The following is a 27,942-nucleotide window of genomic DNA, read 5'->3' as shown; positions in this document are numbered from 1 at the left end:
AACAGCGTCCTGCAACGTCTGTCATTGAAAGCAACCAAGAGCCAGAATGGAGTTTCACTGCGCCACAGAGATGAACGGAAATGTGCCCGCAGTTACTAAGCTGAGCAAGTGCATTGATACTAAAAACGATGATTTGCGCAAAGAGGAGAAAGACTCAAAAGAAGAAGAATATTCGACCAAGCTGTCCTGCATAGAGAAGGCGTACAGAACCGTCCTGAGCGAGCTGGGAGAGAACACTGAGCGGGAGGGACTTTTACGCACACCCTTACGCGCAGCCAAGGCCATGCAGTTTCTCACAAAGGGCTACCAGGAGACAACCCAGGGTGAGTACGCAGAGGATGAACTTTTGAATGAAAAAAATTAGAAGAGAAAAAATGGGTAGAAGTGAGTTTCGGATTGTGTAAACGCAACTTTACGCAAATATGTCTCAGTTAAAAAGAGAGACAGTTTATAATGAAAGCTGTTTGTCCACGTCTCAGGGCAAATTGTTGGAAACTATGAAGACTCATTTGTCTCATTTGATTTGATCATTATTTTCTAAGAGAATATATAACATTTTCTCCTACACAGCGATCTTGAACGATGCGATCTTTGATGAAAACCATGAAGAGGTGGTGATTGTCAAGGACATCGATTTGTTCTCTCTTTGTGAACATCATCTGGTGCCCTTCTTCGGAAAGGTAATTGAAATGCAGAGTTATTCAGGGTCCCCGAAAGAATCGTGTTATTCCCTTTGTTCTCATTGTATGCTTTGCATGCTTTGTTTCATTGTGTCAGGCTCACATCGCATACCTCCCAAACAAGAAGGTGGTTGGTCTGAGCAAGCTCGCGAGGTAAGAGATGACAACACACACACACACACACACACACACACACACACACACACACACACACACACCAAAAATCACAACAAAACAACTCACACACTTTCTTCACTTTGTTTTCTACTTTTGCAGAATTGTAGAGATCTTCAGCAGGAGACTTCAAGGTAAAATTTGTCTGACTTTCCTCTTTTATTTTATAAAACTTCCTGTCTTTTTTCTCCCTGTGTTACAATCCCTGTGTTTTTTTTTTCTTCCTCCACAGTCCAGGAGCGTCTAACCAAACAGATAGCAACAGCCATAAACGAGGCATTGGAGCCTGCTGGAGTGGCTGTGGTGATCGAAGCCGCGTGAGTTTTAACTCTTTGTCTCAATCCTAATGTGCTCAGATTAATTTCCAGAACTTTAATCCCACATATGTAAGGGCTTTTTACTGTATCCCTGCTGTTCTGATTGTGGAAGGTAAACACCCAAAAACCTATTATTTTGGTTTTATGGTGCAGTAAATGCATCAAATGAGCAAATGGCATGACCCTTGAGAGTTGTGATCTAAAACCTCATGAATAGTTTGAGCCTCTTAAAATAACCTATTTCAGAATATAAACAATACAAAAAGTGATACAGCCTCTGACAGGAAGTTGTGTAGAGATCTACAATCTCTTAGTCCCTGAAAATGTTGCATCACAAATATTCCTCTGTGTAAATCATGTGCTTTGGGCTTTAACGCTAAGTTAAACTGTCTCTTTGAATTTCAGTCACATGTGCATGGTGATGAGAGGTGTGCAGAAGATGAACGCCAAGACTGTAACAAGTGTCATGCTGGGAACTTTCCAAAAAGATCCCAAGATCCGGGAGGAGTTTCTGTCTCTGACACTGGGGAAATGAGCAGTTTTGACCTCAGCAGGCAGGTCTACAGAGGGATATGTCCACTTTTCTGTCTGCCAGTTTTTCAATGAAATTCTGTTTCATCTGTCTCCATTTAGGGATGGTTGTGGTCTTACTTCAGCTGATACATTTTTGGTTGGTGCCTAGATCTGTGAGACAGTTGAAATATCACATACAAATGTAAATGCCTCTTACAATGATGATCAACGGTTGTTATTTTCCTTTATTCTTATTTATTATTTGAAACATTTGTCTTTGTTATTCAGGAACACACTACCTTACTGTATTCTGATGAATAATATGAACCTGTACTGTGTGCTGTCTGATGCTATATGGTGCTATGTCTGGTCACAGTGGACTGTAATTTCAGAACATTTTGATTTATCACTATGAGATATTTATTTGCTTGTACAGTCAAAATTCACAAATCAATAAAACTGATACTGTTGCTGCCGTTAACTTTCTTCTTTCTCCTTTGTTTTATTTAGTTACTGCTCATTAAGTGAGAAGTAAGCTTTAACAAAATTAAGATGCATTATGAATAAATGCATTAGAACAGTAAAGATAACAGTGTCTGTCAAATCATTCCGTGGTACTGAAAATGTATCCAGAAGTAGTCTATTAATAATTATTTTAACTTATGAGTCCCTAAACAATTGCTTTCACTAATATAATGTGTTGCTTTCGGTGTGTCTGGCACTGGAATAATTTGGAATCAGAAGAAAAGTTCATATTAAAGCCCAACTCTAATGCAAGTTAGAAAACTGAATATGCCCCAAATTCTGTTATTTTATTTTTTAAACTAAAATATACATATTAGATCAAACTGTAAAATAAGGACAGCTGACTTTCAGAGTAGTGCGTGTGTTAAAGTGCCCTCTACTATCTACTAATAATAGAAAGGTGAAGGGCAATCTATACATAACAGCAGCCAGCAAGTGGTGCTGATGCTCCACAGCTCATCCCTGTGCAGACTGATTAGTGGTGTAAAGAGTCACTTGAAGGAGAGTCACCAAGTTTAAAAGGCTGAAGGTAAAAAGGAAACTTTCTGAACAAAGCATATCAAAGGATATCAGCTGGAGCCTATCCCAGCTGACTGTGGGCGAGCCCGGAGAGAACCCACGCAGATTCACAGGATAACCTGTTGATAAAAAGATTGTTACATGTGTGGATTGGTAAATACTGGCATGTGTGCTATCATTTCTTTACATTATACAGCTGGCGGGTGTGGATCTCCGAGGTACCCAGAGGGCCCACACAGGCTTGGGGAGAACATGCAAGCAAGTCTCCACACAGAGAAGGACAGACCAGGATTCGAACGTGGAGCTCTCTTGTTACGAAGCAACAGTGCTAACCACTGCACCACCATGGCCACCACCCACCCAGTTATGTCTGACCCATTATGAACATGAATGCCCTTAGTTCCATTAATAAAAATGCTGCAAAAGTCAATTTCACAAACGTGTTTCACAGCACATCTGATGCTCTCCAAGTTAAACCCACCCAGCCGACTTATTAACACAGTAAACACATTTATTGAGAAGAGAGGAGCATCAACAGGAGAATGCATTGGTGGCTGCGGCACTTAGGTCCTGGATCCTGAGGGTGGACCTTCACACAACATAAGCAAGCAAAGCTGTCCGAGAGAGAGAAGGCTGTTCACCCTGCAGTCCACTGTTCTGCTCGAAAAGACAGTTATACAACGCGGGCTGGGACAGAGAGGAGGAGCACCATTTACATTAAAGCTTTTAATCAATCATCATATCTGAACAGAAAATGAACAGAGGTCATTTAGCAAGAGTTGGCACCTTTGATTAATATCTTTGAAAAAAAGAAAAGTTAGAAAAAGCCAATAACAAACACATAAAAACAAGAAGAGCTGATAGTTTGGATGTTTGCCTTGGAAGAAAAGTTTCATCCCAACCTCAAGTTATTACTTACAGTATGACAAACATGTAGGCCTGAAACCTTTGTTGCATAAAACTGTTTTAGGGGTTCACAGATATTTAAACTATTCTCTAAGTCCTGGGAAACTTAACATATTATCACAGGTTCTCCTCAAAAAGTTGTAGAATGTGATTTTATCAAACAAATAATAAATATTTTAGAAATTAATAATAAACCTCTTCAGTTTCTGATGAAGACCTCAGCCCGTCTCAACTTACAGTATATTTTGGCATGCCATAGTTGTTGACACTTGTTTTGAAAATGAATAAAGCCTAATGGAAACTATCATGTCTGTTTCCAATGACCTGGTCATATGGGATGTGGGCAGATTCATTCTCAGTCACATGTGCTGTCATCTGGTTCAGCATGACACAACACACACAACATTAATGATGCACTGGTGTTAACATGTAATTGAGAATAATGTCTTTGTAACTGAAAACTAAAGTCATTTATGTTACATTATAATGAGAGGTGCTTCTAATACTTTTCCTCACTGTGTATAATCAATGTGGACAAATGAAATATTAAAAACATCTCTCGCTATAATGCAATACACTTCAACAGCAGTACAAACTACAGCCTCTATAAATTCCACAGAATTAAATCAACTCTCTGAAACCATTTCAGCAAAAACAGAACATTATAAGCTTCATGAAAGGAGGATTTATTGCAGGACTGTTGTATAAGACTGAATTCGTTTAAGCTAGGTGTCCCTGTGACTAGTCCTAAACCTTTTCTCAAAATCTTTGTCTTAGATTCAGATTCTTCTATTTGGAATACCCATTAATTAAGATCAATTAAAAACAATTAGGTTGGTTGATTTGCTTTTTACATGTTTTTCTTTACGATGAACAGGACAAGCTGTGTAGACAGTGATATCACACTGTCTGAATTGGATTTGTCCTTTAAAGGTGACCTGTACTACTAACTGGCATTTTCCTTACTTTGATTTCGCCATATAGGTGCTTTTGTAATATAGTGATCACATTAATTGATGTTACTGTGTGATCAGACATACTTGCACTACAGACTACAGGAAATAAAAGTGCTATCAGAGTGAGGGTTGTTCCGCCCTCTAATTTTAATCTGCAGTCATGGGCCTTGGTGACCTTAGCTCATGAGATCATGAGACCCTTGATTATATACACTGATGTTACGGGATCAGCTGGTGTTTGGCATCAGCTGTGAGATAATTTGAAATTGATTTGCATGTTGATCAGATGCCTCTGCTTGGAAATTGTAGCGTTCAGGTAGATCAGGTAAAAACACCGTTGTATTTAGTCTCAACAGTGCCTGTCACAGAGGTGCCATGTGACATCAGCTCAGGCCTTGAATTCATTCCTCCATTGCTAAAAACTGTGCACTTGACTATGAAGATACATCAGGAAGATCAATGTAACCTGAGCTTCAACAAGTTTAATTGTTAATAGTTTATTTAGCTTAATCGATATGTTGGTTTATATGTTAGTTATAACATTTATATTGAATATGTTTTATAAAATCAAATTATTGATGATGGATTGATGAGTTCAGTGTCTGAGTTAAATCTCTGCTTATGAATAGCTGATAGACAAAAACAGGATTTAACCAGACCCTGGAAGTGTCCATTTTTGTGAAGAATATATAAGATCTAGCAACTGACTGGGCAAAAAGGGCTGGTATCAATACTGAGGAGCAGATGAGGTAAATGAGGCTCAGGTGTATAGGAAGGTGGTAAAGTCATGTCATGTTATCGTCTGCCCATCTTTCCAGGCCCAGGTCGCGGGGGCAGCCTACCCAATTCACAATGCACCGAAGGCCTATGGCACCTCCACAGGTGGTGAGCCGATGGGAGGTGGTGCCACCCGGAGTGGGATTCAAACCCACAACCCTGAGAGGTTGAGTCTCATGCTCTACCAACTGAGCTAACCAGGTGGCTAGGTGGTGAAGTTTCAGTGGAAAATAGCTGAGCAGGTGGATCTGGAAACAGGAGGAAAGTCCAGGGACGTCTGGTGGGCGGGCAGAGTATGACAGGAGGCTGAGACAGAGATCAGTCCTCCTCTCCACTACAGTAGCTCACGTTGAGAAATTGGAAATGGGCAAATTATGCACAGGCCATTTACTCCTGGAAACTCGTGCATGGTTGTTTGACTTAATAGGTTACAGCACCGCCCGAGGGCCTCTCCTGGGCTTTAAAACAAGTGGGATTTCCCTCCTGAGATCACTGATCAACAGCTCACAGCAAGGATCCAGTTTAACAGCGTCCTGCAACGTCTGTCATTGAAAGCAACCAAGAGCCAGAATGGAGTTTCACTGCGCCACAGAGATGAACGGAAATGTGCCCGCAGTTACTAAGCTGAGCAAGTGCATTGATACTAAAAACGATGATTTGCGCAAAGAGGAGAAAGACTCAAAAGAAGAAGAATATTCGACCAAGCTGTCCTGCATAGAGAAGGCGTACAGAACCGTCCTGAGCGAGCTGGGAGAGAACACTGAGCGGGAGGGACTTTTACGCACACCCTTACGCGCAGCCAAGGCCATGCAGTTTCTCACAAAGGGCTACCAGGAGACAACCCAGGGTGAGTACGCAGAGGATGAACTTTTGAATGAAAAAATTAGAAGAGAAAAAAATGGGTAAAAGTGAGTTTTAGATTGTGTAAACGCAACTTTACGCAAATATGTCTCAGTTAAAAAGAGAGACAGTATATAATGAAAGCTGTTTGTCCACGTCTCAGGGCAAATTGTTGGAAACAGAGAAGACTCATTTGCTTTGATTTGATCATTATTTTCTCCAGTATATAACATTTTCTCCTACACAGCGATCTTGAACGATGCGATCTTTGATGAAAACCATGAAGAGGTGGTGATTGTCAAGGACATCGATTTGTTCTCTCTTTGTGAACATCATCTGGTGCCCTTCTTCGGAAAGGTAATTGAAATACAGAGTTATTCAGGGTCCCCGAAAGAATCGTGTTATTCCCTTTGTTCTCATTGTATGCTTTGCATGCTTTGTTTCATTGTGTCAGGCTCACATCGCATACCTCCCAAACAAGAAGGTGGTTGGTCTGAGCAAGCTCGCGAGGTAAGAGATGACACACACACACACACACACACACACACACACACACACCAAAAATCACAACAAAACAACTCACACACTTTCTTCACTTTGTTTTCTACTTTTGCAGAATTGTAGAGATCTTCAGCAGGAGACTTCAAGGTAAAATTTGTCTGACTTTCCTCTTTTATTTTATAAAACTTCCTGTCTTTTTTCTCCCTGTGTTACAATCCCTGTGTTTTTTTTTCTTCCTCCACAGTCCAGGAGCGTCTAACCAAACAGATAGCAACAGCCATAAACGAGGCATTGGAGCCTGCTGGAGTGGCTGTGGTGATCGAAGCCGCGTGAGTTTTAACTCTTTGTCTCAATCCTAATGTGCTCAGATTAATTTCCAGAACTTTAATCCCACATATGTAAGGGCTTTTTACTGTATCCCTGCTGTTCTGATTGTGGAAGGTAAACACCCAAAAACCTATTATTTTGGTTTTATGGTGCAGTAAATGCATCAAATGAGCAAATGGCATGACCCTTGAGAGTTGTGATCTAAAACCTCATGAATAGTTTGAGCCTCTTAAAATAACCTATTTCAGAATATAAACAATACAAAAAGTGATACAGCCTCTGACAGGAAGTTGTGTAGAGATCTACAATCTCTTAGTCCCTGAAAATGTTGCATCACAAATGTTCCTCTGTGTAAATCATGTGCTTTGGACTTTAACGCTAAGTTAAACTGTCTCTTTGAATTTCAGTCACATGTGCATGGTGATGAGAGGTGTGCAGAAGATGAACGCCAAGACTGTAACAAGTGTCATGCTGGGAACTTTCCAAAAAGATCCCAAGATCCGGGAGGAGTTTCTGTCTCTGACACTGGGGAAATGAGCAGTTTTGACCTCAGCAGGCAGGTCTACAGAGGGATATGTCCACTTTTCTGTCTGCCAGTTTTTCAATGAAATTCTGTTTCATCTGTCTCCATTTAGGGATGGCTGTGGTCTTACTTCAGCTGATACATTTTTGGTTGGTGCCTAGATCTGTGAGACAGTTGAAATATCACATACAAATGTAAATGCCTCTTACAATGATGATCAACGGTTGTTATTTTCCTTTATTCTTATTTATTATTTGAAACATTTGTCTTTGTTATTCAGGAACACACTACCTTACTGTATTCTGATGAATAATATGAACCTGTACTGTGTGCTGTCTGATGCTATATGGTGCTATGTCTGGTCACAGTGGACTGTAATTTCAGAACATTTTGATTTATCACTATGAGATATTTATTTGCTTGTACAGTCAAAATCCACAAATCAATAAAACTGATACTGTTGCTGCCGTGAACTTTCTTCTTTCTCCTTTGTTTTATTTAGTTACTGCTCATTAAGTGAGAAGTAAGCTTTAACAAAATTAAGATGCATTATGAATAAATGCATTAGAACAGTAAAGATAACAGTGTCTGTCAAATCATTCCGTGGTACTGAAAATGTATCCAGAAGTAGTCTATTAATAATTATTTTAACTTATGAGTCCCTAAACAATTGCTTTTACTAATATAATGTGTTGCTTTCGGTGTGTCTGGCACTGGAATAATTTGGAATCAGAAGAAAAGTTCATATTAAAGCCCAACTCTAATGCAAGTTAGAAAACTGAATATGCCCCAAATTCTGTTATTTTATTTTTTAAACTAAAATATACATATTAGATCAAACTGTAAAATAAGGACAGCTGACTTTCAGAGTAGTGCGTGTGTTAAAGTGCCCTCTACTATCTACTAATAATAGAAAGGTGAAGGGCAATCTATACATAACAGCAGCCAGCAAGTGGTGCTGATGCTCCACAGCTCATCCCTGTGCAGACTGATTAGTGGTGTAAAGAGTCACTTGAAGGAGAGTCACCAAGTTTAAAAGGCTGAAGGTAAAAAGGAAACTTTCTGAACAAAGCATATCAAAGGATATCAGCTGGAGCCTATCCCAGCTGACTGTGGGCGAGCCCGGAGAGAACCCACGCAGATTCACAGGATAACCTGTTGATAAAAAGATTGTTACATGTGTGGATTGGTAAATACTGGCATGTGTGCTATCATTTCTTTACATTATACAGCTGGCGGGTGTGGATCTCCGAGGTACCCAGAGGGCCCACACAGGCTTGGGGAGAACATGCAAGCAAGTCTCCACACAGAGAAGGACAGACCAGGATTCGAACGTGGAGCTCTCTTGTTACGAAGCAACAGTGCTAACCACTGCACCACCATGGCCACCACCCACCCAGTTATGTCTGACCCATTATGAACATGAATGCCCTTAGTTCCATTAATAAAAATGCTGCAAAAGTCAATTTCACAAACGTGTTTCACAGCACATCTGATGCTCTCCAAGTTAAACCCACCCAGCCGACTTATTAACACAGTAAACACATTTATTGAGAAGAGAGGAGCATCAACAGGAGAATGCATTGGTGGCTGCGGCACTTAGGTCCTGGATCCTGAGGGTGGACCTTCACACAACATAAGCAAGCAAAGCTGTCCGAGAGAGAGAAGGCTGTTCACCCTGCAGTCCACTGTTCTGCTCGAAAAGACAGTTATACAACGCGGGCTGGGACAGAGAGGAGGAGCACCATTTACATTAAAGCTTTTAATCAATCATCATATCTGACTGAACAGAAAATGAACAGAGGTCATTTAGCAAGAGTTGGCACCTTTGATTAATATCTTTGAAAAAAAGAAAAGTTAGAAAAAGCCAATAACAAACGCATAAAAACAAGAAGAGCTGATAGTTTGGATGTTTGCCTTGGAAGAAAAGTTTCATCCCAACCTCAAGTTATTACTTACAGTATGACAAACATGTAGGCCTGAAACCTTTGTTGCATAAAACTTTTTTGGGGGTTCACAGATATTTAAACTATTCTCTAAATACTGGGAAACTTAACATATTATCACAGGTTCTCCTCAAAAAGTTTTAGAATGTGATTTTATCAAAACAAATCAATTCGTTCTCACAGGGTAGCCTGTTGCTAAAAAGACTGGTACATGTGTGGATTGGAAAATATTGGTACATGTGCTATCATTTCTTTACATTGTGTAAATCCCTTACAGCTGTCAGGTGTGGATCTTGTAATTTCACATTTTAATAAACATTATTTAGATTCAAATTCTGTTCACTTCTACAGACTGGGTTGCACCAGCTGTTCATAAATCCATCACTTAGTTTGGACATGTTGCAAAGTTCTTCCTCAGCTCTTCATGACTACGAGTTACTTTAAAATGAGTATTAAAACTTGTGTCAAGTAGTGTCACTTGATTGATGTGTAAATTGGTTGCAAGGCTAAATCTGTAGAAAGTCACCGTAGCATCAGGAGCTGTGACAAAACTGACAAAAACTACAGTTTTAGGGGGCCAGGTGGTATATTAACATTAAGTGCCAATACTTTGCAAATGTAGATAGAGTTAGTAGCCTTCACACAGTTTAGAGTCAGTGGGATGTATCTGATAATGCAACCTGACCTTCCATTATTTTCATCATTTAGTCCAGATAACATAATTGGAATAACATTTTGTGGTATATTGTCTGTTTTTTTTTGTACAGTTTAATTTAAAATTTCCCAGTTTCTATAATCATTAAATATTTTAATCAAGTTCCAAGTCAGATGTCATCCATACTCCATTATTCCATCTTGTGCCCTTCATTCAAAGAATGAACAGTATTGCGACATTAGCTTTGCCAGTTGTTTCAAGTTGGCTAATGCAATGCAACAGTTACACCTGGGTGTGAATATTTAGTGACAGCTATTCTTTATATGAGTACCAGGCTCTGTGGTGCTGCCTGTTTGAACTTACAAACTGGTGCTGGTGCAACTGACTGCAACTCCTTCTTGTTTCCTTTCCAAACTGTTTGGATCAGTGTGTTTTCCACATTTCCTGTTGACATCCAAAATTAGACACTACAAGGTACAAGGTTTTCACCCAGTGCCTTGTAACAGGATCTTGTGAGAAGTGACAGACTATGAAGGCTGGAGGTGAGATGGTGTGCTATGCTCATACTTGTATCTGATGGACCAGTGTGCATTTCTGTGCTTCAATCAGCCTTTTCTAGGAGAGCGACGGTGTGTAGAAGCAGAGGAATGTGCTTTGTTGTGCTGGGAAATTAAAGTGGCGCAGACTGTGCTTCATGTTGTGCATCAGATATACAGTATTGGGTCACCTCAGCCACCTGATTTTGATGAAAGTGTGTGCATTTGATTCTTTGGACGTTGGATATGAATCAGAGTTTCATTTCTAAAATGAGATCTCTCTTCTTCTCTCTTCTAAACTTTCTCAAAGTGATAAAATGATAACACATTATTGCAAGATAACAAAAAAATAAAACAAGGAAAGGTAAGCTATCAGCTGGTAAAATAATATTTGCACAGACTAGATGGTCTCTATTTTAGAGAGACAGAATCATAAACTCTGGATAATATATATTTTAGAAATGGATAATAAACCTCTTCAGTTTCTGATGAAAGACCTCAGCCCCAGTCTCAACTTACAGTATGTTTTGGCATGCCATACTATAAAATGATGTGGCTGTCATAAGGCAAAAACACAAGACTCTCAAACTTCAAAATAATTCCGTTCTAGGTCCAAAATCCATCGTCAGAGCAGCATTTCACTATGGTTGATTTATGTTACCCCCCACACAGTGCAAAGCAAAGTGTGGTTCAATCTGCAGGTCATCAAATGACAAATAATTGGAGACAGACTTTGTGGGCCAACAGAGTTTTTGTAGCAAAACAGAAAAACTGTGCCCCTTATGTCCAGAAATATATCCTGGGCACCTTCACAGTGTCACTTAAATCAGCCTCTCATTATTTATCAGCGGCAAGCTTTCACTCTTAATTTGACAAATTCTCAAGTCGATAATCTAACTTTCAAAACCATAGAAATCATACGAACTCCTTAAATGTAGCATTTCTCTTAAAACTGAAATGTCATTTTGTGTGTTTTTTTTGTATGACAGCATACAATAATTTTGTACAGGAAAAATGATTAAAAATGGTTATAAAAGAAGGTACTTTTGAGGCAAAAAGTCTTTAAGAAGAAGAGACTGACTTGGGTTTTGTGCTCCTTTGGTAGTAAACTGCATCCTCAACCCCGGCGATGGACAGTAGGAGACAAAGTTACGGCAGATTTCAAGAGCACTGTAGATTAAACGCAGCTCTTGTTTTGCCCTTTTCAGTTCTCTCTTTTGTCTCAATCTGCTGTCTGTGCATTTTATTTTCGTCTGTCTTTTGACTTCAGTCCAAGTTTGGCTTATGGTTGGTTGCAGAATGATCTCTGGGTCTTTATGTATCACGTGATCAGACAGCAGTTGATGCAGCGAGGTCCCAGTCTTCTCTTCAGAGCTCCCTTCTTTCTCTTGGGAGCCAGGATGGCAATGATGGCCTCATCGAACACTGTCTTCAGACCCTTCTGGGTCAATGCTGAACATTCCACATAGCAACATGCACCAATCTGATGAGAAAGAAACAAGATCAGCAGAGAAAGAAAAAAATCCAGAACAATACAGAAGGGACTGCTGGACTAAGCTGGGAGGAGTTGTCAGGCCACAAGCAGAGGAAGTTACTTGGTCCCTGCCAAGAAACAGTCTGACACTCCCCCTATAGATTAAACAGACTAGATCAAACATGTTAAATGGTGATTTTTTTTTTTACTACTTTCCGGAGTACAGTTCTCTGCACTCAGTTCATCTGCTACCCATAAACAAAATAAAAAACACTGACCAAGCAGTCAAAATGATTTTATATATAGTTTGTTCAATGGGAAATGTTAACAGTCAGGTTCAAAGCATATAACACTGTTCTCCTTCACTGAGGAAATGCAACAAGGGGGCAGAGGCTCAGCAGCATGAATCGTGAATAAGACTGAGTGTGTTTCTGTAACCTAATGCTATGATTGAATGTGGCTAACGGTGTAATAATATATCATTTGCTTTGGCTAGAGTTGATATTATGGGGTAACTTTAGCTGCTAATGGTGAGTGAGCAGAGCTATTAATATGGGGAGGTTGATTGTTTTTACAAAACCTTCTCAGCCGTCGAAAGCTAGATGCTGTTAAGTTGTTTTAAGATGTAACGGTACCTTATGTATCTGCAACCAATAAGAAATGATCTTTTACAATATATGCTCATAGTCAGACCTGCACCCCATTATATAAGCATGATGTCATGATAAGCTCACACCCTAGAAGTCACATTGGTGATCTTCTTATTTTTTTTATTTAACAGGAAAATACAAACTGTCAGGATCCTCCAACCAGAATACCTGCACTCCACGATCGCTGCAGTTACCCATGTTTTTTCCATTCTGATTGAAATCATTCTGATTTAACACTTTGGCTCAACTGTTTACATGGGAGTTGATTTCATATGGTCTGACACTTACTCAGAACAGCTGTGTGTTGGCATGTGTTTGATCATGTGAAGTGGAGAAGCGAGGGCATGTGTGCACAGCCAGAAAGCAATCAGGTTAAATTTTTTACGTGGTAAAATTTTCTTTTGATCTGCAACCAGTGGGGCTTTTAAACCAATTATAACCAGAATATTACGCTCCATGTAAATATACCTAATGAGAAACTGTATGTATATCATTTCCATCTACATGGATATAAAATTTAGGCACAACTTGCAAAATGCATTTAGAGCAATGAATTAACATACTGGAGAATAAGCTTATTTGTTTTCTTGCCACTCTCACGTTTGCACAGTAAATATGAGCTAACCTCAGTAACTGGTTAGTTTAGCTCACCATAAAGACTGAAAACCTGGGAGCAGTGATCTCCCAGGCAAGAAATAGTCTGGAAGTTATTTTTACACCTTGTTTCTGGTATGGATTAAACAAATCAGATATGATGTGTTATTCAGTAAGCTTTAGAGGTGCTGGTAGGTGGATTTTGTGTCCTTCAGACAAAGCCAGACCAGCTGCTTCCCCAAGTTTCCAGTCTTTATGCTAAGCCGAGCTAACTGACTGCCGGCTCCAGCTACAGTGTACATTTAGTGTACAGATATGAGAGTGGTATTGATCTTTTGATCTAACACTCAGAGCAAGAAAGCAAATAAGCATATTTGCTAAAATATTTAACTGTTTCTTTAAAATTTGCTTTTATCAGCAGTGGATGCATTTTGTCATCCAGATTGTTAGACGAGTGTTTGACAGTTCTGTCTCTGGATTTTCACACACATTTTCATAAAAATGGATGCTTAGCTTAGTGCCTTGAATTTTATGATAATAATACATGAGAGGCCCAAACTGGGGCAAGTAGCATTTTTAGGATTTCTAATCTTGAATTTACATACAGCTTGAAATGATCTTCCATGGACTCTTGTGGCCTCTGTTGCCAGAACTGCATGGATATCTGCTCTTAAATTAATCTATACTGTAATTTTTGAATGGTTGACTTTTCTTCTCGGTTTCTGCCTGACAGGAGCAATTAATCATAGACCACATTTGGTATCTGCATCCTCCTGTCTTGATCTCTGCTGGACATCCATGTTGACCCAGAATGTATTCTTGGATTCATTTCCAGGCAAAGAATGTACAGAGGTCTGATTCCAAGTATTTCACTGAAGAAATTACATTCCTACACAGACATTCCTGGGTCAGATCAGCACACAGGAAACTAACTGGACCCGACGCTTCAATTCTGCAACACACTGAAAGTGAAGATAGAAGCTTCTCCTCTCTGTCAGCTACGCATTACTTCACCTCCTCAGTTGGACAAATATACAAACCTCCTTTGCCAGTTTCTGTCCTTGCTCAGTAGCTATGGGCTTCTCCTTCATATCATTCAGTTTGGCAATGGTCTTGGGGTCATCCCGAAGGTCAATCTGAAAGAGATAAGGGACTCGTCCTCTGAGCTAAGTCAACATTACTATGACCATTATCAGAAGCATAAATAAATACTTTATTCATAATTTCTTATTGACTTGCCTGATTTGTCAACATAAAATCAGGTGTTACAACACTTTTCTGAGCCCACGTTTCTAAACATAGCCACGAGTTGAGTCAAAAAGCTGAACTGTATAACTGACAGTGGTGTCTCATTTTGAAAGAAAGCCATGTTGGCCCACACTTCCTGCTGTTATGCAAAGAGATTTCACAGCCAACCACAAGGTTCCTCACTCTTCTTTAATTCCTTCCTATACTCAGCACAAATAACTCATCCCCAGCTCAGTAATAACCATTAATGATAAATGCATCCACGTGCATCCAAAGCCTTACAGGAAGCAACCTTCATTAACCCTTTTCTTAATTGGTGTGATTTGTGTTAGCAGGGCTCGCTGTGTTGAAGCTCATGTGCACATAACAGCATCACCCGAAGAGCGGCGAGTGAGTTATGACGGGAACTGATAAAAGAGCAGTAAACATCAGCTGACACAAGATAAATCAGACACCCACTACATCCTCCTCATCACCACTGGGCTTCGGCTGCACTGGCGTTTGGTTGCCAGGGAACACAGACCAAAAATCACCCACAAGTCAGCTCTCATTTTTAAGAGGACATAAGGTATTGGCAATGGGTTTAAAGGCTTGAAAATATGGTAATACTTTGGATTAATGTCATCTCTTAACATCTACACGAGTTTAGTGATGCTATCTATTGACGATCACAAGACTTTAGTCCAGCTTTAGCATCTTTGCATAAGTTCACTGCTGGTTTAAAAGAACAATGATTTAATGATTATCTTCAAAGCAGTGAGGACTCCAGCACTGAGCCATAGACCTTTTAAAGCAGTATGAGCCAGATCAGCCTCAGGTCCCCTGCTAGGTTTGTACTGGCTGTTCATTTTTTTTGATGTAATAAATTAAATCTTTCTTACCATGGCTCAGACTCAGGGCTTTCAGGCTAAATCTGTCTTTCTTCCATTTATTTTTAATCTTGTTTAATCTTAATTACTAGCTATAATGATCAATATTTCTAAATAAGCAAAGGAAAAAATGCCTATGTCTAATTGGAAAAGGGTCACATGTCATGAACCCAGGAAATAACCACCCACATGTACCCGTTAGTTCTATGAAGCATTTCAGCAGCTTTGGGATTCACACCAATTTGATTCAGTTTCACAGCTCTCATAAACTTCCAGCAAACTTCTTTCACTTTTTTTCTGTGAGACTTTGTACAAGTGTTTCCAAATCAGATTCACCAAACTCTCTTAACTTGCACGAAGTTGTTGTAAATTGCTTCTCTCAGACTGATGACTACCACCTGTTCCTGAGGAGGAGGTTCATGAGGAGGTGTCCAACCACGATCATTAGCATAACCAATAATGACACCAGGCTGTTTGCTCTACTTTGTGTGTGGGAAAGTTTCTTTTATAAAAATGTCACACAAGAGTAAAAAGAAGAATTTCCCACTGCAGAGCTTCAAAAATCAGTAAACAGATTAACAGAGTCAGTGGTTGGATTAGAGGAAATCTATCAGAAAATGTTACCTCGGGATCTTATAAGAGATGCTGCTTTTCCTTCAAGTGTCAATTTCTCCTTCAGGTTGTAAAAGCAGCTGAAGCACTCTCCTCTCTCCTCAACTTAAGGAGAGTCACCATTGCATCAATTAATGACTTGTCGAATATTTTCTTAACTAATCAATCATTTTGTCAGAAAATAGTGAAAAATGCTCATAATACATTGCTCAACGTGACATTTTCAAATAGCTTGTTTTGAACAGTCCAAAACATGTTCAGTTTACAATATGTGACAAGACAATATGTTAGAAATGACAAGGTGAGTGTAGGTACAGTTTTGTTAGTGTATCCTAGATTATCCAGTCATTTATATGATAACAAAAAAATCACATATGAGCAGCAACTTGAAAACCTGTGGTGTTGACAGTGTGTCAGGGACTGACCTGGGTGCCAATGAGCAGGTAGGGCACACTGGGTGCATACTCCTGCAGCTCGGGCACCCATTCTTCTCGCACGTTCTGGAAACTGGCAGGGTTAACCACGGAGAAGCAGATGAGGAAGACATCGGTCATCGGGTAGGACAACGGTCTCAGGCGGTCGTAGTCCTCCTGGAAGAGAACGGGGCGCAAATGGTTAACACTGACGGTTCGGTTCAGGAGAGGATGAGAGGTCAGGATGGAGGAGGGACAAAGGAATCAATGAGCAGACATAACTCATTTCCATTTCTTAACATCTGAGAAATTATTATTCATGAATTATTAAAGTGTATGTAAAAAAAAGGACCAGACAGAACGCACAGACTTTTACTCCTCAGAGGAGCCAGGAGAGCTACCTTTACACTGTGATTAGCTAGCTCCTGGTTTATACAAACAATGTGGACTATTATGACAATAAGGTCACATATTAAAAAAAACTGCATGTGGAGTTATGAATAGAAAAGAATGTGAAGAAGATGACCTTCACGTGAGAGTTCCTCTCTGCTTCCCTCTCCCATCCTGACAAAGATAATTAGGGATTATTTTACATTTGCAGTCCTTTAAGGCGAGCTGAGCACAAGGCATCGCCACAAGACACTGACAATCTGACACACTGCCATCTCTGATTTTTGTGTGTTGTAAATGGCTAATTCACAGGCGCAAGACTGTCCTTTGTGCACCCGATCAAACGCTGCCTTGTCCTCACCAAAGATAAACCCTTCTGACAGAGTCTCCAACTTGCACACATATGAATATTCATGACCCATCTCACTTCTGATGGCACATGGTTTTCTTCCTGGGGTCCACACAAATACAACAACATGGAAAGAGCAATGAAGAGTTAATCTGGCTGCTCTACTCTGTGGAATTTGAAGTTTTGTTAGATCTGACTCAACCAGACCAATTCTCACCGAGTGAATCAATCCCACCCTCATGTCTTGTAAATTTATTGTCCACATCCCTGAAATCAAAGCAAATTGGATACAACGTCCCGCTGTGATAGTTGCAGTGGGACAGCCGAGCACTGGCACGACAGTCTTTCATTCTGATGCCTTCAGCGAGTCCCATTCTCTGCCAGACACACACGCCACAGTCCAATACCATCACACTGCTATAACCTCAGAGACTAGGCTTTCTCACACAAATGGATTAAGGGAATTGGTTATGCAAATGTCAGAAGATTCTCCAAACAGCAGTAGATCAGCCTGTCTTTGTTGCCTGTGTAATGAATTTAAGATATACTGACTTTATAAGAGGCTGGAGTGGATGATGAAAGCAGCAAAACAAATCTTCACGCCTGGGATCGTATTGGAGATGACTCAACAACACCTCACTGGGGTGGGCCAAGTGGATATAATTCAAAAATGTATGAGTTGCTCATCCTCTTACTTTCCAAATGAGTACAGTATTTCACAGCATTCACACACCTGGCTCACGCAAGAAAAAATTCATAGAGGCTTTTTTTTTTTTAAAGTGCCACAGGGTTGGGGATTGTCTCGTGGGATGACTGAGTGTGTTGACAGCACAGTCAGATAAGTAACTGACAGCTTCCCTAACGCTATCTGAACTTCCTGATGTGATAAATCAATTATGAATGCAAACCATCTGGTGCTTCGAACAAGCTGAGACAAATGATAAGGATTTGCAAAAAAAAAATGTTCCACACGTCTGACTCTTGATTGTGTAGTTTGAAATGAGCTGAAGCACCAGCATGAAGGATTCAACATGAATGAAACTGTCTGAGTTTTTGCCAAGTGTCACAGATTTTGCCAGACCGTATCCCACTGTAGCTGTCCCTGTAGAGGGGGCGCTCCTCAATTTTACATATAAAGTTCAGCTTGAATGTCTTGAGGACTCCTATTATTCAGCCTGTAAAAACCCAAAGAGCTTTTCAAAGTCTGAAAAAACAGCAACAACACACACTTTCATCAGGGTTACATTGGATTTGAGTTGATACTTTACAAACTGGAGGCATAGGGAAAGAAATTGTCACTGAGGAGGCTGGGAGCATCTTATCAAAAACACTACTGAGTTGCATTATGGGAAATGTAGGATGCAGTGTTTATCAAGCCTCATCCAGACTAGGGAATAAAGTCAAGATATCCCTGTCTCTGCTAAACTGATTTTGACAGTTTTTAAAAATCTGTCTCTTATGAGTGGCCCCGCCCCTCATCTGAGTTAACGAGTGCCTCTGCTCACATTAAAAAAAAAATAAAAATTAAAATGTTACTAGGTTTATTAAGCTTCAGTGGGGAAAGCCAGCAGTTGTGCTACATCACACAGCAAAGGCTACAGATCTAGTAACTGCATTAAAAGCAAGTTAAAAGGCTATTAATGCAGTCACTATATCTATATATACATGACAATACAGCATTTCCTGGTTCACTGAAAATCTTCTTTTGCAAATTGAAAGCTACAGAAAAAGCTACTAAGTTGACCTTGAGTTAGGATTTTCCATCTCACATGCACAATATGCTTTCCTCTGTCCCCATATACACACTGTATTTGCCACATGGGTACTGTGTGTTTATGTGTCTCTGAGTGTTCATGACCTTTGCTTGCACAAGTGAATCTCTGATCCCCCGGTGAGCCACAGACATGAAGGAACACAGTGTAAGCCACTCAGCAGTTTACTGTAAACAGGCCTGGAGCTTCTCTGAGACCCATCTCGGCCTCTCACACTGTTTCCTCAGCACACCCCTGACACATTACCAAAGACAGCATGCCCGCTAGCCACTCAGAGTGAATATAGTGAGGGAGGCGCAGACTGTGTGTATCCTCCTACACTGCTCCAGCACTCAGGCGTAAGTTTGATTAGCACTCCAGAAATGTTTACACTCACGCTGCTGCTACAGTGCTTTGGATGAAAGTTTCCAGCACAAGTATGTCGTGCAGTTTTATTAGTACAGTTCAACAGTTCATGTGTACATCACTGACACATTGCATAACAGTCTCTACAAGGTAGTCAAGAGTGTACAGTAAATATTATGATCACTGGAAAATGAAGAAAGGAATGTCTGAGACAAAAAGGAAATGAGAGTGGATTAGTGTGTGTATGGTGAAATCTTAACTCGAACCTCTCTCCATTCACGTCCATACATTTCCATCAGGGGAAGACTCAGCGTCTTCATTTGGCCACTGTGTGAGCTCCGCTGTGTGACTGTGCTCTGTTGACTCAGTGACATATGAGTGCTATGATATCAGTGAGTCATTCCTCCATCGCCCCCTCCTTCTACGGCTCCCTCTTTTCTATCTGTCTCCTTCTTGACTCGTCTCCTCCTCAGGGCTATATAAACTGGCTATGTCAACAGAGTCAGAGACGCCTGCTCTAACATGGCCGCCGGATGGCAACGCAAGCCCAGACACAGACGCTTCTATTTGCAAAGTTCTGTCTCTGATCTGAAATCTGCACATCCTGCACAACTGGATTTAACCTCAGGAGTAAAAAAAAAAAAAACTATTTATGCATGTTTCTATTTTACTGGCTCTTTAATGGTGATTAACTATTAGGAAGCTCTGATATTCTCTGTCTATTCATGCCTTTATAACAAGAACATCCTGCCAGTCTCCATTCAAAAATCTGACAGTTTAATGTTGCCTTTAATGGCTGTTAATGGCAGTGGCAGCTATGCTACACATGCTGCAACATAAATGAAGACCTTCATTAGAAGCAGCCACAGTGTCTAATTTTATGCACATCCTTCTAACAGTGGCTCACCTCTTCATCCAGAAATGTTCCACCATTAAAATACACTACTCTTGGTAGTAGAGATGAACCAGGGGATTTCAAAAGAGCATAGTGCTGAAATGATTAGAAGCATTTAAAGGAGAATTGCACTGATGTTACCTTTAAAGGTTAGCTTACTTACTATGATAAATACTACTCAGCTCATGGAAACATGAGCTGAGTTCTTGAGCTCTTATTCTTATTCTTATTCTTAAACAGCTGCATAATGTCTTCTGTGGCTCGGGATGAGCTTTGTCAACTGGAGACTACACGTTGTTAACGGATAAAGCTGGCAATGTAGAATATTTTTCTTATGACAAGACCAAAAACAACAATCAACTGATCCTAAAAGCAAGAACTGTGTGTGTGAATCCAAAGCCTGACGTATGTTATTCCTCTGTGCCTCAGAGCTCCATCATTGTCCAAAAACTATGAGAAACACATCAGTGAGCCATGCTGTTGCATCGGATGTCATGTTACCATGGCATTAGCATTTATTTTGTTTTACAAATACTCACTAGAGCACCAAATGTGGTTCAATCCGCTGCTGAAAATAATTTCCAACAAATGCCTTATTTACCCCTGTTTGAGTACGGTTTGTTAAAAACTGCAGAGCTGAGGTGTTTTATGAAATTACTAAGCCTTTTTTAAAAAAGAAATGATATATTTGCAACCCCCCTTTGTAACATTGGTTTTGGTAGACATTAATTTTTGTTCAGTGTAAACAAAAAATATATAACATGTTAATCAGTGAGCTTTAGAGGCTGGCAATAGGATTTTGTAACTGCTGTGCTAAGGATAAGTATTTCCCCCTACCTCCAGCCTTTGTGCTAAGCTAGCCTGCTGCCGGCTGCAGTCTTATATTTACTGTACAGAACGATACCACAACTCTCAGCATGATGGCAAATAAGTGTAGCTCCCAAAATGTCCAACAATTCTGTTAATTCAGCACATTTCATTTAGAAATATGAACCATATAAACATCATATCAACTTAAGTAATAAAGATTTTAACACGGAGACCCTTTACAAGACATGGTATCCACATGGTGCAGAAGCCACCTTAAGACCAGTTTATATTGTGTTTTTGGTCAAATTAAGTGTCACATACTGAGCCTGGAGCCTGTGGCCACCCCTGAGGGTCTGGAGAGCTGGAGCATTTGGCATTTGCTTTGCCTTGGGCTCCCTGAAAGTGTGATGGACATTTTTCACTATCCTGACACCATTTTTAAGACAAATATATGATTCAGTTAATTGAAACCCCAGATGACTCGTTAATTAATCATAATCCTTACTTTGAAGCCCTGAAACAATTCTGTCCACACAGGAGAACTGTGGGTAGGAGGGCTACTCTACAGTAAAATCTCAAGTGGAAAGTGGGAGCTGAGGCATGTCTGCAGTATTCCTGTTTCTCTGTGTCTGAACAGCTGAGTGGTGACAGGCTCCCAGCTGGGAAAAACCATTTCCAGTCTCCACCCTCCAACCCTCACCCCCCATCTCCACCTGCCACCCTCTCATCCCCACTGGGACATCTGAGGGTCACTGGGCCACTTCGGGTTGCTGAGTCACAGAAAGACTCATCAGACTGTACCAAACACTGAGCAGAGAGGGGGTAATGGGTGAAGTGAAGTGGTAAAAGTGATTACAGGATGTGCAGTTGAGTGTGAGAGCATTTAAAGGGCTGGGCAAATGAGGAACTGTCCAGCAGCAACAAAGTGGAGGTTGATAGGGCAGCAGGACATGGATCCCACAGCGTCACAACTCCAGAGTTCCTCTCCCTAAAGCGTTTCCATGGGTACCACAGCACTTAGCATCCACTTCCTGTTTCCTCCTGCTCCTTCTCAGGCAGCAATGCAAGATTTTCTTGAGTGCACGGGGAGCAGCATCAGGAGAATGAATGAATAAGTAAAGACTTTCCCCTCCGTTCCCTCATCGCATTCAGCAAAACAGACTTTGCAGACCTTCCATATGGAATAATTCAATAGGCAGGCAGCGCCTAGAGGAGCGACGTGGCAGCGCGCAGACAATAGCAGGCAGGGAGCGATATCAACAGCAGACAAAGCACAGTGGCACTCAGCTCAATGACGAGTCGTGATTATGTGGCCTGACATGTAACACCAACATGACAGCATGGAGTCGTATCTGATGAGGGCTAGACGGCGGCATGCATCTGTAATGCTGCTGATACCCTTGTGGAACAGCAAGGCATTGTGGGAGCTCCAACCATGCAAGGAATATAAATATTACAGGGAGCCTGAAGCCAATTGAACATGTGTACGACAGGCCAGAGGTGGAGGAGGGAGAGGTTTAAATTAAGAAAGTGAGAGAGAGAAAGGGAAAGGAAAATGAAACTAAGAGGACTCAATTTATCCAATTTCTGAGTAATTACACCACCGTCCCTCCTTCTTCCTCACACTGTTTGCCTCCCCCATCTGTCTCTCTCTCTTCCTCTTTCTATCTTCCTCTCACTCTCCCTCTCCCCCTCTCTCTTTGGGGCGCCGGGTCTTTGATCAGATGCTGAAGCTATAAACATTACCAGCTGGCCTTGTGCTCCACATAAAGAGGTCAGCCGAGTTGGGGGGGTGGGGGGGGGTGGCTGCATTTTCAAGAGTAGTAACTCTACCCTCGGCAGCCAGCAGCACCCACAGCAGACATCTGGGAGAACTTCTCCATTTCAGAGACACTCTGAATCAGCTAAAAACAAACCGTCCTCTGACACACACACCCTATCAAACACGCCAGAATAGACAATAAGGTTGTGTTCCTCTTTTTACAACCGAGTAGTAACACTTCTACCATCTGTTTTCTTGAAGAAAAAAAAATGTAGCACAGCCACAGGTAGCTGTTTGGGTGGGTAGGAAGAGGGAGGGTGGTTGTGATTTGCTATTCATGGACTCGTGCATTTAGCATTCATGAATGAACAGAGGAGAGAAACGGCTGAATATTCCCCAGCTGACCTTTCAGTGCTGAGTTTCTGTCTGTCCAAAGAGCGGCTCACATTTCAGACTGTGACTCATTCTGACTTCACACAGTTAAATCTGGTCCTGAGGAAAGTGTTAACTAGTCACCATTTGACATCAGCTTTAGGTCGCTGGGAAGTTAAAGGTCTTCGGGCAGAGAATGGTTGCACCACTATTGACAAGTCTTGCAGTACAGCTGACGTGAATCCCAACTTAACCACTTGTTTGTGAGAATCAAGTGGTTTCTTACCAAAACACAATGCGTATATCCTTGAGTTAAAAAAAGTATTCAGAGTTGCATAATTACATCCAGCTGTTTGATAGCTTGCAGTATTCTTCTACAGCTCATTTGCTGGCATACTGCTATCAGTCAGTGAAATACCATCTAGTGCATCTGTTTCCCCACATGTATCCTCATGTGCGTGTGCACAAAGCAAACCAACTGGGGGTCCATTTGTAAAAACACTGCTCCAAGGCCCTACCAGTGGCCAAAAACTGCACAGGGTGCCTTTAATCTTTCTGCTTGTAATGTTAAAATCCTTATCTCAAAAGACCCATGAGGGTAATCAAGTCTAATGTGACCTTTAAAATGTGTGTATTAGTGATTAAAGTGTGTATCTTTTTAATTTATCTGCTGAGGATTTTCTCTCATAATCAATTTTTGGTCTATAAAATGTCAGAAAAGGCACATGTTGGTGAATTTAAATTGATTTGTGCAACCAAAAGTCCCAAAGCCAAAAACATTCAGTTTACAGTCATACAGTATGACTCAAAAAAACAGCAAATATTCCCATCTGGCAGCCTGGAAGCAGGAGATTTTTTTTCATTTCAGCTTAGAAACTACGTTTTATGAGTAACCAGTTATCAAAATTGTGTCAATCAACTAATCAATGATTTGACCAATCATTTCATCTTTTGTCTAATTGCCTAATTTATAATGCAGACCAAATGAAAATGTTTGCCCTAAATTTTAGTCTGGACGTTCAGGCACCGAGTGGAAACACTATTGTGTGTGTGCATGTGTGTAGGGCAGTGCATTTTCAGTACAGATTTAACTCTTGCCCACTGAATGGCACATTGTAAAGAAAAAGCCCAGGCATTAGACAGCCCTATTAACAAACCTGTGACATCACTACTGGACATAGGAGCCCTGTTCTCCACATAATAGAACTATTGAAACCCCTTCACTACCATCACTGTCCATGGCACACCAGACTCTGGCAGTAAACCCATGTGCGAAAACCATCACCTGTTGCAGCTTAGTGTCTGGCCTGAATATGAAGCCCGTGGGCGTGCTGGAGGCACTGTCGGATAGTTATTGGTCCCAGGAGCACATTGGGGCGACCGAGATAGAGACAGAGTGAGAGACAGCGAGAGTGAGACAGTATGTATGTGTTTGTCCTTGACATGCTTGGCACCTGACCAGAGTGGAAAAAAAAAAAAACTATACCTGACCAGCTGTGTCATACAGTCCCAACAAGTACTGTTTTCCACCGACGTTGACACTCACTGCAAGAAAATGACAAAGAGCAGTTGAGAGAAGGAAGGAGAGAGTGTGAGGGGGGAGTGGGGTAAAAAGGGAAGGAAGGAGGGAGGGGGGGGACTCAGAGTCCCCCCAATCCCTCTCTGCTAGGAAGAAGGCAAACAAGTGGTTTTGATTATAGCAACAGATGCAAGCCAATGCAGTTGGAGAAAGAGTGGCAGAGGAAAATTCACTCAGTCATTTCTGTGTATTATCTTCCCTCTTATGAGAATTCAGTAGGAGAAATCATTCTAAAACACAGAACAGCAGCAGTTCAGCATGTCACGATGTTATTATTAGCTCAAAAGAGAAAAAAATAACAGAGGAATTGTATTCATACCTGCATAATGATCAAAGACTGTGGGCACATACTCCTCGGGAAAGGCGTCATTGGCATAGCTCATCAGAAGACACGTTTTGCCCACTGCACCGTCTCCAACCACGACGCATTTTAACATGATAGTACCGGTTCCGTTTGCCATGATCCCGACCTTACCATCATCATCATCGGCCCCCGACGCCCTGTTGTCCCGACCTCCTCCTCCTGCTCCTGCTGCTGCTGCTGCTGGTGCTGCTGGGCGGTGATCCACGCACGGCGGGCATCACCAGCGTCGGAAGCGGACTGCGCGGTGCATGGAGTCGGGCTGGAACAGCATCTTTCTCCCCCTCCTCCCCACCACCGGTTACAGTACTCCCAAATTTGGCCGTGAAGGAGTTCCCTTTTTACGGACGACAAAACGAACAGGACCCCTCAGTTCTACGAGGTCTTAATATTGTTTCTCCGAACCAAGAACGAGCGAGAAGTACCGCCGCTGTCAATCCGTCCTGCTGCCGGTCTGTCGCGTCCGTTCCCCCGTGTGCCCCACGCCTCTGTTCTCGCTCCCTGGCGCACTGTGCTGCTGGTGGACAAGGTGGGTGCGCTTGGTGGAGAGGCGGAGCTTGGATTTGAAACCAAGGGGCTCTGGATAAAGTGCACTCCGCCTGGTGGGAATGTGTGGACTGAGGACTGTAAGAAATTACATCATAAATATTAGGAAGATATTAGACATAGACCTCACAGAGATTCTGTTAGGTCCTCTATGGGATTATTAGGACACTGTGATACAAGAGGAAATAAAACACTATCCTGGAGTACGAGATACTGAATTTACTAGTGAACAGAACCATCACTCACCCATTAGTTCATGGCCTGCTGGTACTGGTACAATGTTCAATAAGCTAAAGATAAAAGAAGTCCATGCAGGAATATCCTTGGAACATTACTGGGGGGTCATATTAAAAACATGACCCACTGACATTATTAAAAGCCCACTACAAGTCCCATTCAGCCCCTAAGTAAAGATAATAGTGATATAATATTGATTTCACTTTGGTCAGACATGCATCTGTCCTTCCATACAGTCTAGCATAACATATGAGAATATTCCCCACCTGTTCATTTAGATACCAAAATGCTGTAACTTAAGTCTAAGTCATAAACATTTGGCTTCTAAATTTAGGGAACTCTCTGCCTGCTTTTCACATGACTTTGTGGTTGAGGAGATGAACAGATGATCTGTCCTTACTGTGCTACTGTGTATTTGTGTGTGTGTGTGTAGGATGGATGGGACATGTGAGATGGGACCGGGGAGCTGCAGATGGAGACGCCACAGGAGGAGGTATGTGTTTATGAAAGAGGGAGGGGAAGTACAGAGATTTGACCTTTGTAGAGCAGTTGGCCAGGTGTGGGCTGTCTCCTTGCATTAGTGCACTCATAACCGTCTTGATAAAGCACGTCTCACTATAAATGGAAAAGAATGAGCATGCACGTGGCTATCATTTTTCTGTCTGGCTTAATCTCTTTGCTCTCCGGGCCAAATGTTCCTAAAGTGCGAGTCGGGAACTCCTGAAAGCTCCAGGGGATCCCAGAGTAACTTCTACAGGGATAACTTAAATAGCTCACATGCCAAATTCAGAAAGAAGTCAAGTCACATGACTCCAGCATAAATGTTCTTTGAGAGTTTGGCTTGTTTAGACTATAACTTTGGTCAGGAATTGCTCATATCTTGTTAGCTTTGTTTTGTTTTGTTTGTTTTTTTACATTGCAAATGCATAATGTAAGTCTGTGGCTGTGAATCAGTCAGTGTTCAAACTGTGCAGCCGAAGAAGCAGCAAAATACACCACCAATACAACTTGTATCATATTACACACTTCACTGAAACACAAACTACACGATTATCAACTGAGTCACAGTTGACAGGAAACAGAACTTCTTCCTATTACTGGTATCTGATTCGGTGCAAATAAAAAAAATTGCACAATAACAGCAACTGAAATTACATACAATAACAACTGACTGCCAAGGAGTAAAAAAGTTAAGACAATTAACACACTTTTATATTCACATGCTGAATGTACTGAATGATACTGATAGAGCTGAATGCTATTACTTTTGCAATGTGAATTATTATTATTATTTAGTTTGTGAAGCACACAGACAACATGAATATTGTGTTTGTCCTTTTCACTCTCTCTCAGTGTTTCCTGGTTGAAACTGAACTCTGTGTCCCTCTGTAGATTGATGGTCCCTAGATATCTGTGCTCTGTCCAATCAGCGTCAGGGGGCGGGGTCGAGGATTCTCCTGCTATCATCACATTTGACAGCTGCTGCAGCAGCTCACATGACCAAACAACAATTACCTCATACATGTAGTACTCCTGTTGAAGGTGTTGCATTGGAGACATGGCTCCCTGCGCTGGGCTGGGCAGGCGAGCAACAAGGGGGCTTCTAGCTGAAATGCCAAAACTCAGCCTGCTGGGGTGATTGATCTCTCATGGATGCACCTGACACTGATACTGTGAAGACTCCTGATATCAATCACTGTGATATTACTCCACTCCCATAGCTATTGTTGTGTCTTAAGTGAAAAGGTGAGTAAGCTCCAGTCAGCATTCATAACAAGACAAACAACCTTCACTCCACTGTATATCTTCATCCATTATTTCACTCATTGTGATATGATGTTGCTGAAGTGCTTGACCAACCGGACACAGAGTATGTTGTCAAACAGAACAGAAGAAATATCTCTGACACCACCTAAGGTTATTTGTAAGTTTTTTTTTTCTACATTTTTGCTGAAAGTTACTGTGTTTT

At 41.2% G+C, this 27,942-nt stretch overlaps 3 protein-coding genes across 3 annotated transcripts; 2 read left to right on the top strand and 1 right to left on the bottom strand.

Annotated features, from left to right (window-relative positions):
- The first annotated feature begins 35 nt into the window (after positions 1 to 35).
- On the top strand, positions 36 to 2,048 carry LOC121189637 (GTP cyclohydrolase 1-like). The gene is made up of 6 exons (XM_041049978.1): positions 36 to 323; positions 571 to 680; positions 778 to 833; positions 957 to 988; positions 1,087 to 1,171; positions 1,577 to 2,048. Exons 1-6 carry the CDS (start codon positions 47 to 49, stop codon positions 1,704 to 1,706), a joined length of 690 nt encoding a protein of 229 aa, XP_040905912.1. The 5' UTR covers positions 36 to 46; the 3' UTR covers positions 1,707 to 2,048.
- A 3,851-nt stretch (positions 2,049 to 5,899) lies between these two features.
- Positions 5,900 to 7,935, top strand: LOC121189276 (GTP cyclohydrolase 1-like). The gene is made up of 6 exons (XM_041049229.1): positions 5,900 to 6,214; positions 6,455 to 6,564; positions 6,662 to 6,717; positions 6,824 to 6,855; positions 6,953 to 7,037; positions 7,443 to 7,935. The coding sequence occupies exons 1-6, from the start codon at positions 5,938 to 5,940 to the stop codon at positions 7,570 to 7,572; spliced, it is 690 nt and encodes a 229-aa protein (XP_040905163.1). The 5' UTR covers positions 5,900 to 5,937; the 3' UTR covers positions 7,573 to 7,935.
- A 3,918-nt stretch (positions 7,936 to 11,853) lies between these two features.
- Positions 11,854 to 25,708, bottom strand: LOC121189277 (rho-related GTP-binding protein RhoQ). The gene is made up of 5 exons (XM_041049230.1): positions 25,149 to 25,708; positions 24,737 to 24,795; positions 16,568 to 16,732; positions 14,454 to 14,549; positions 11,854 to 12,178 (listed from the first exon to the last, which is right to left on the bottom strand). The coding sequence occupies exons 1-5, from the start codon at positions 25,288 to 25,290 to the stop codon at positions 12,017 to 12,019; spliced, it is 624 nt and encodes a 207-aa protein (XP_040905164.1). The 5' UTR covers positions 25,291 to 25,708; the 3' UTR covers positions 11,854 to 12,016.
- Positions 25,709 to 27,942: the final 2,234 nt, after the last annotated feature.

The sequence above is a fragment of the Toxotes jaculatrix genome, chromosome 11 (assembly GCF_017976425.1).
Source record: "Toxotes jaculatrix isolate fToxJac2 chromosome 11, fToxJac2.pri, whole genome shotgun sequence".
Lineage (NCBI taxonomy): Eukaryota > Metazoa > Chordata > Actinopteri > Toxotidae > Toxotes > Toxotes jaculatrix.
This window is presented reverse-complemented; position numbering and strand designations above follow the sequence as displayed.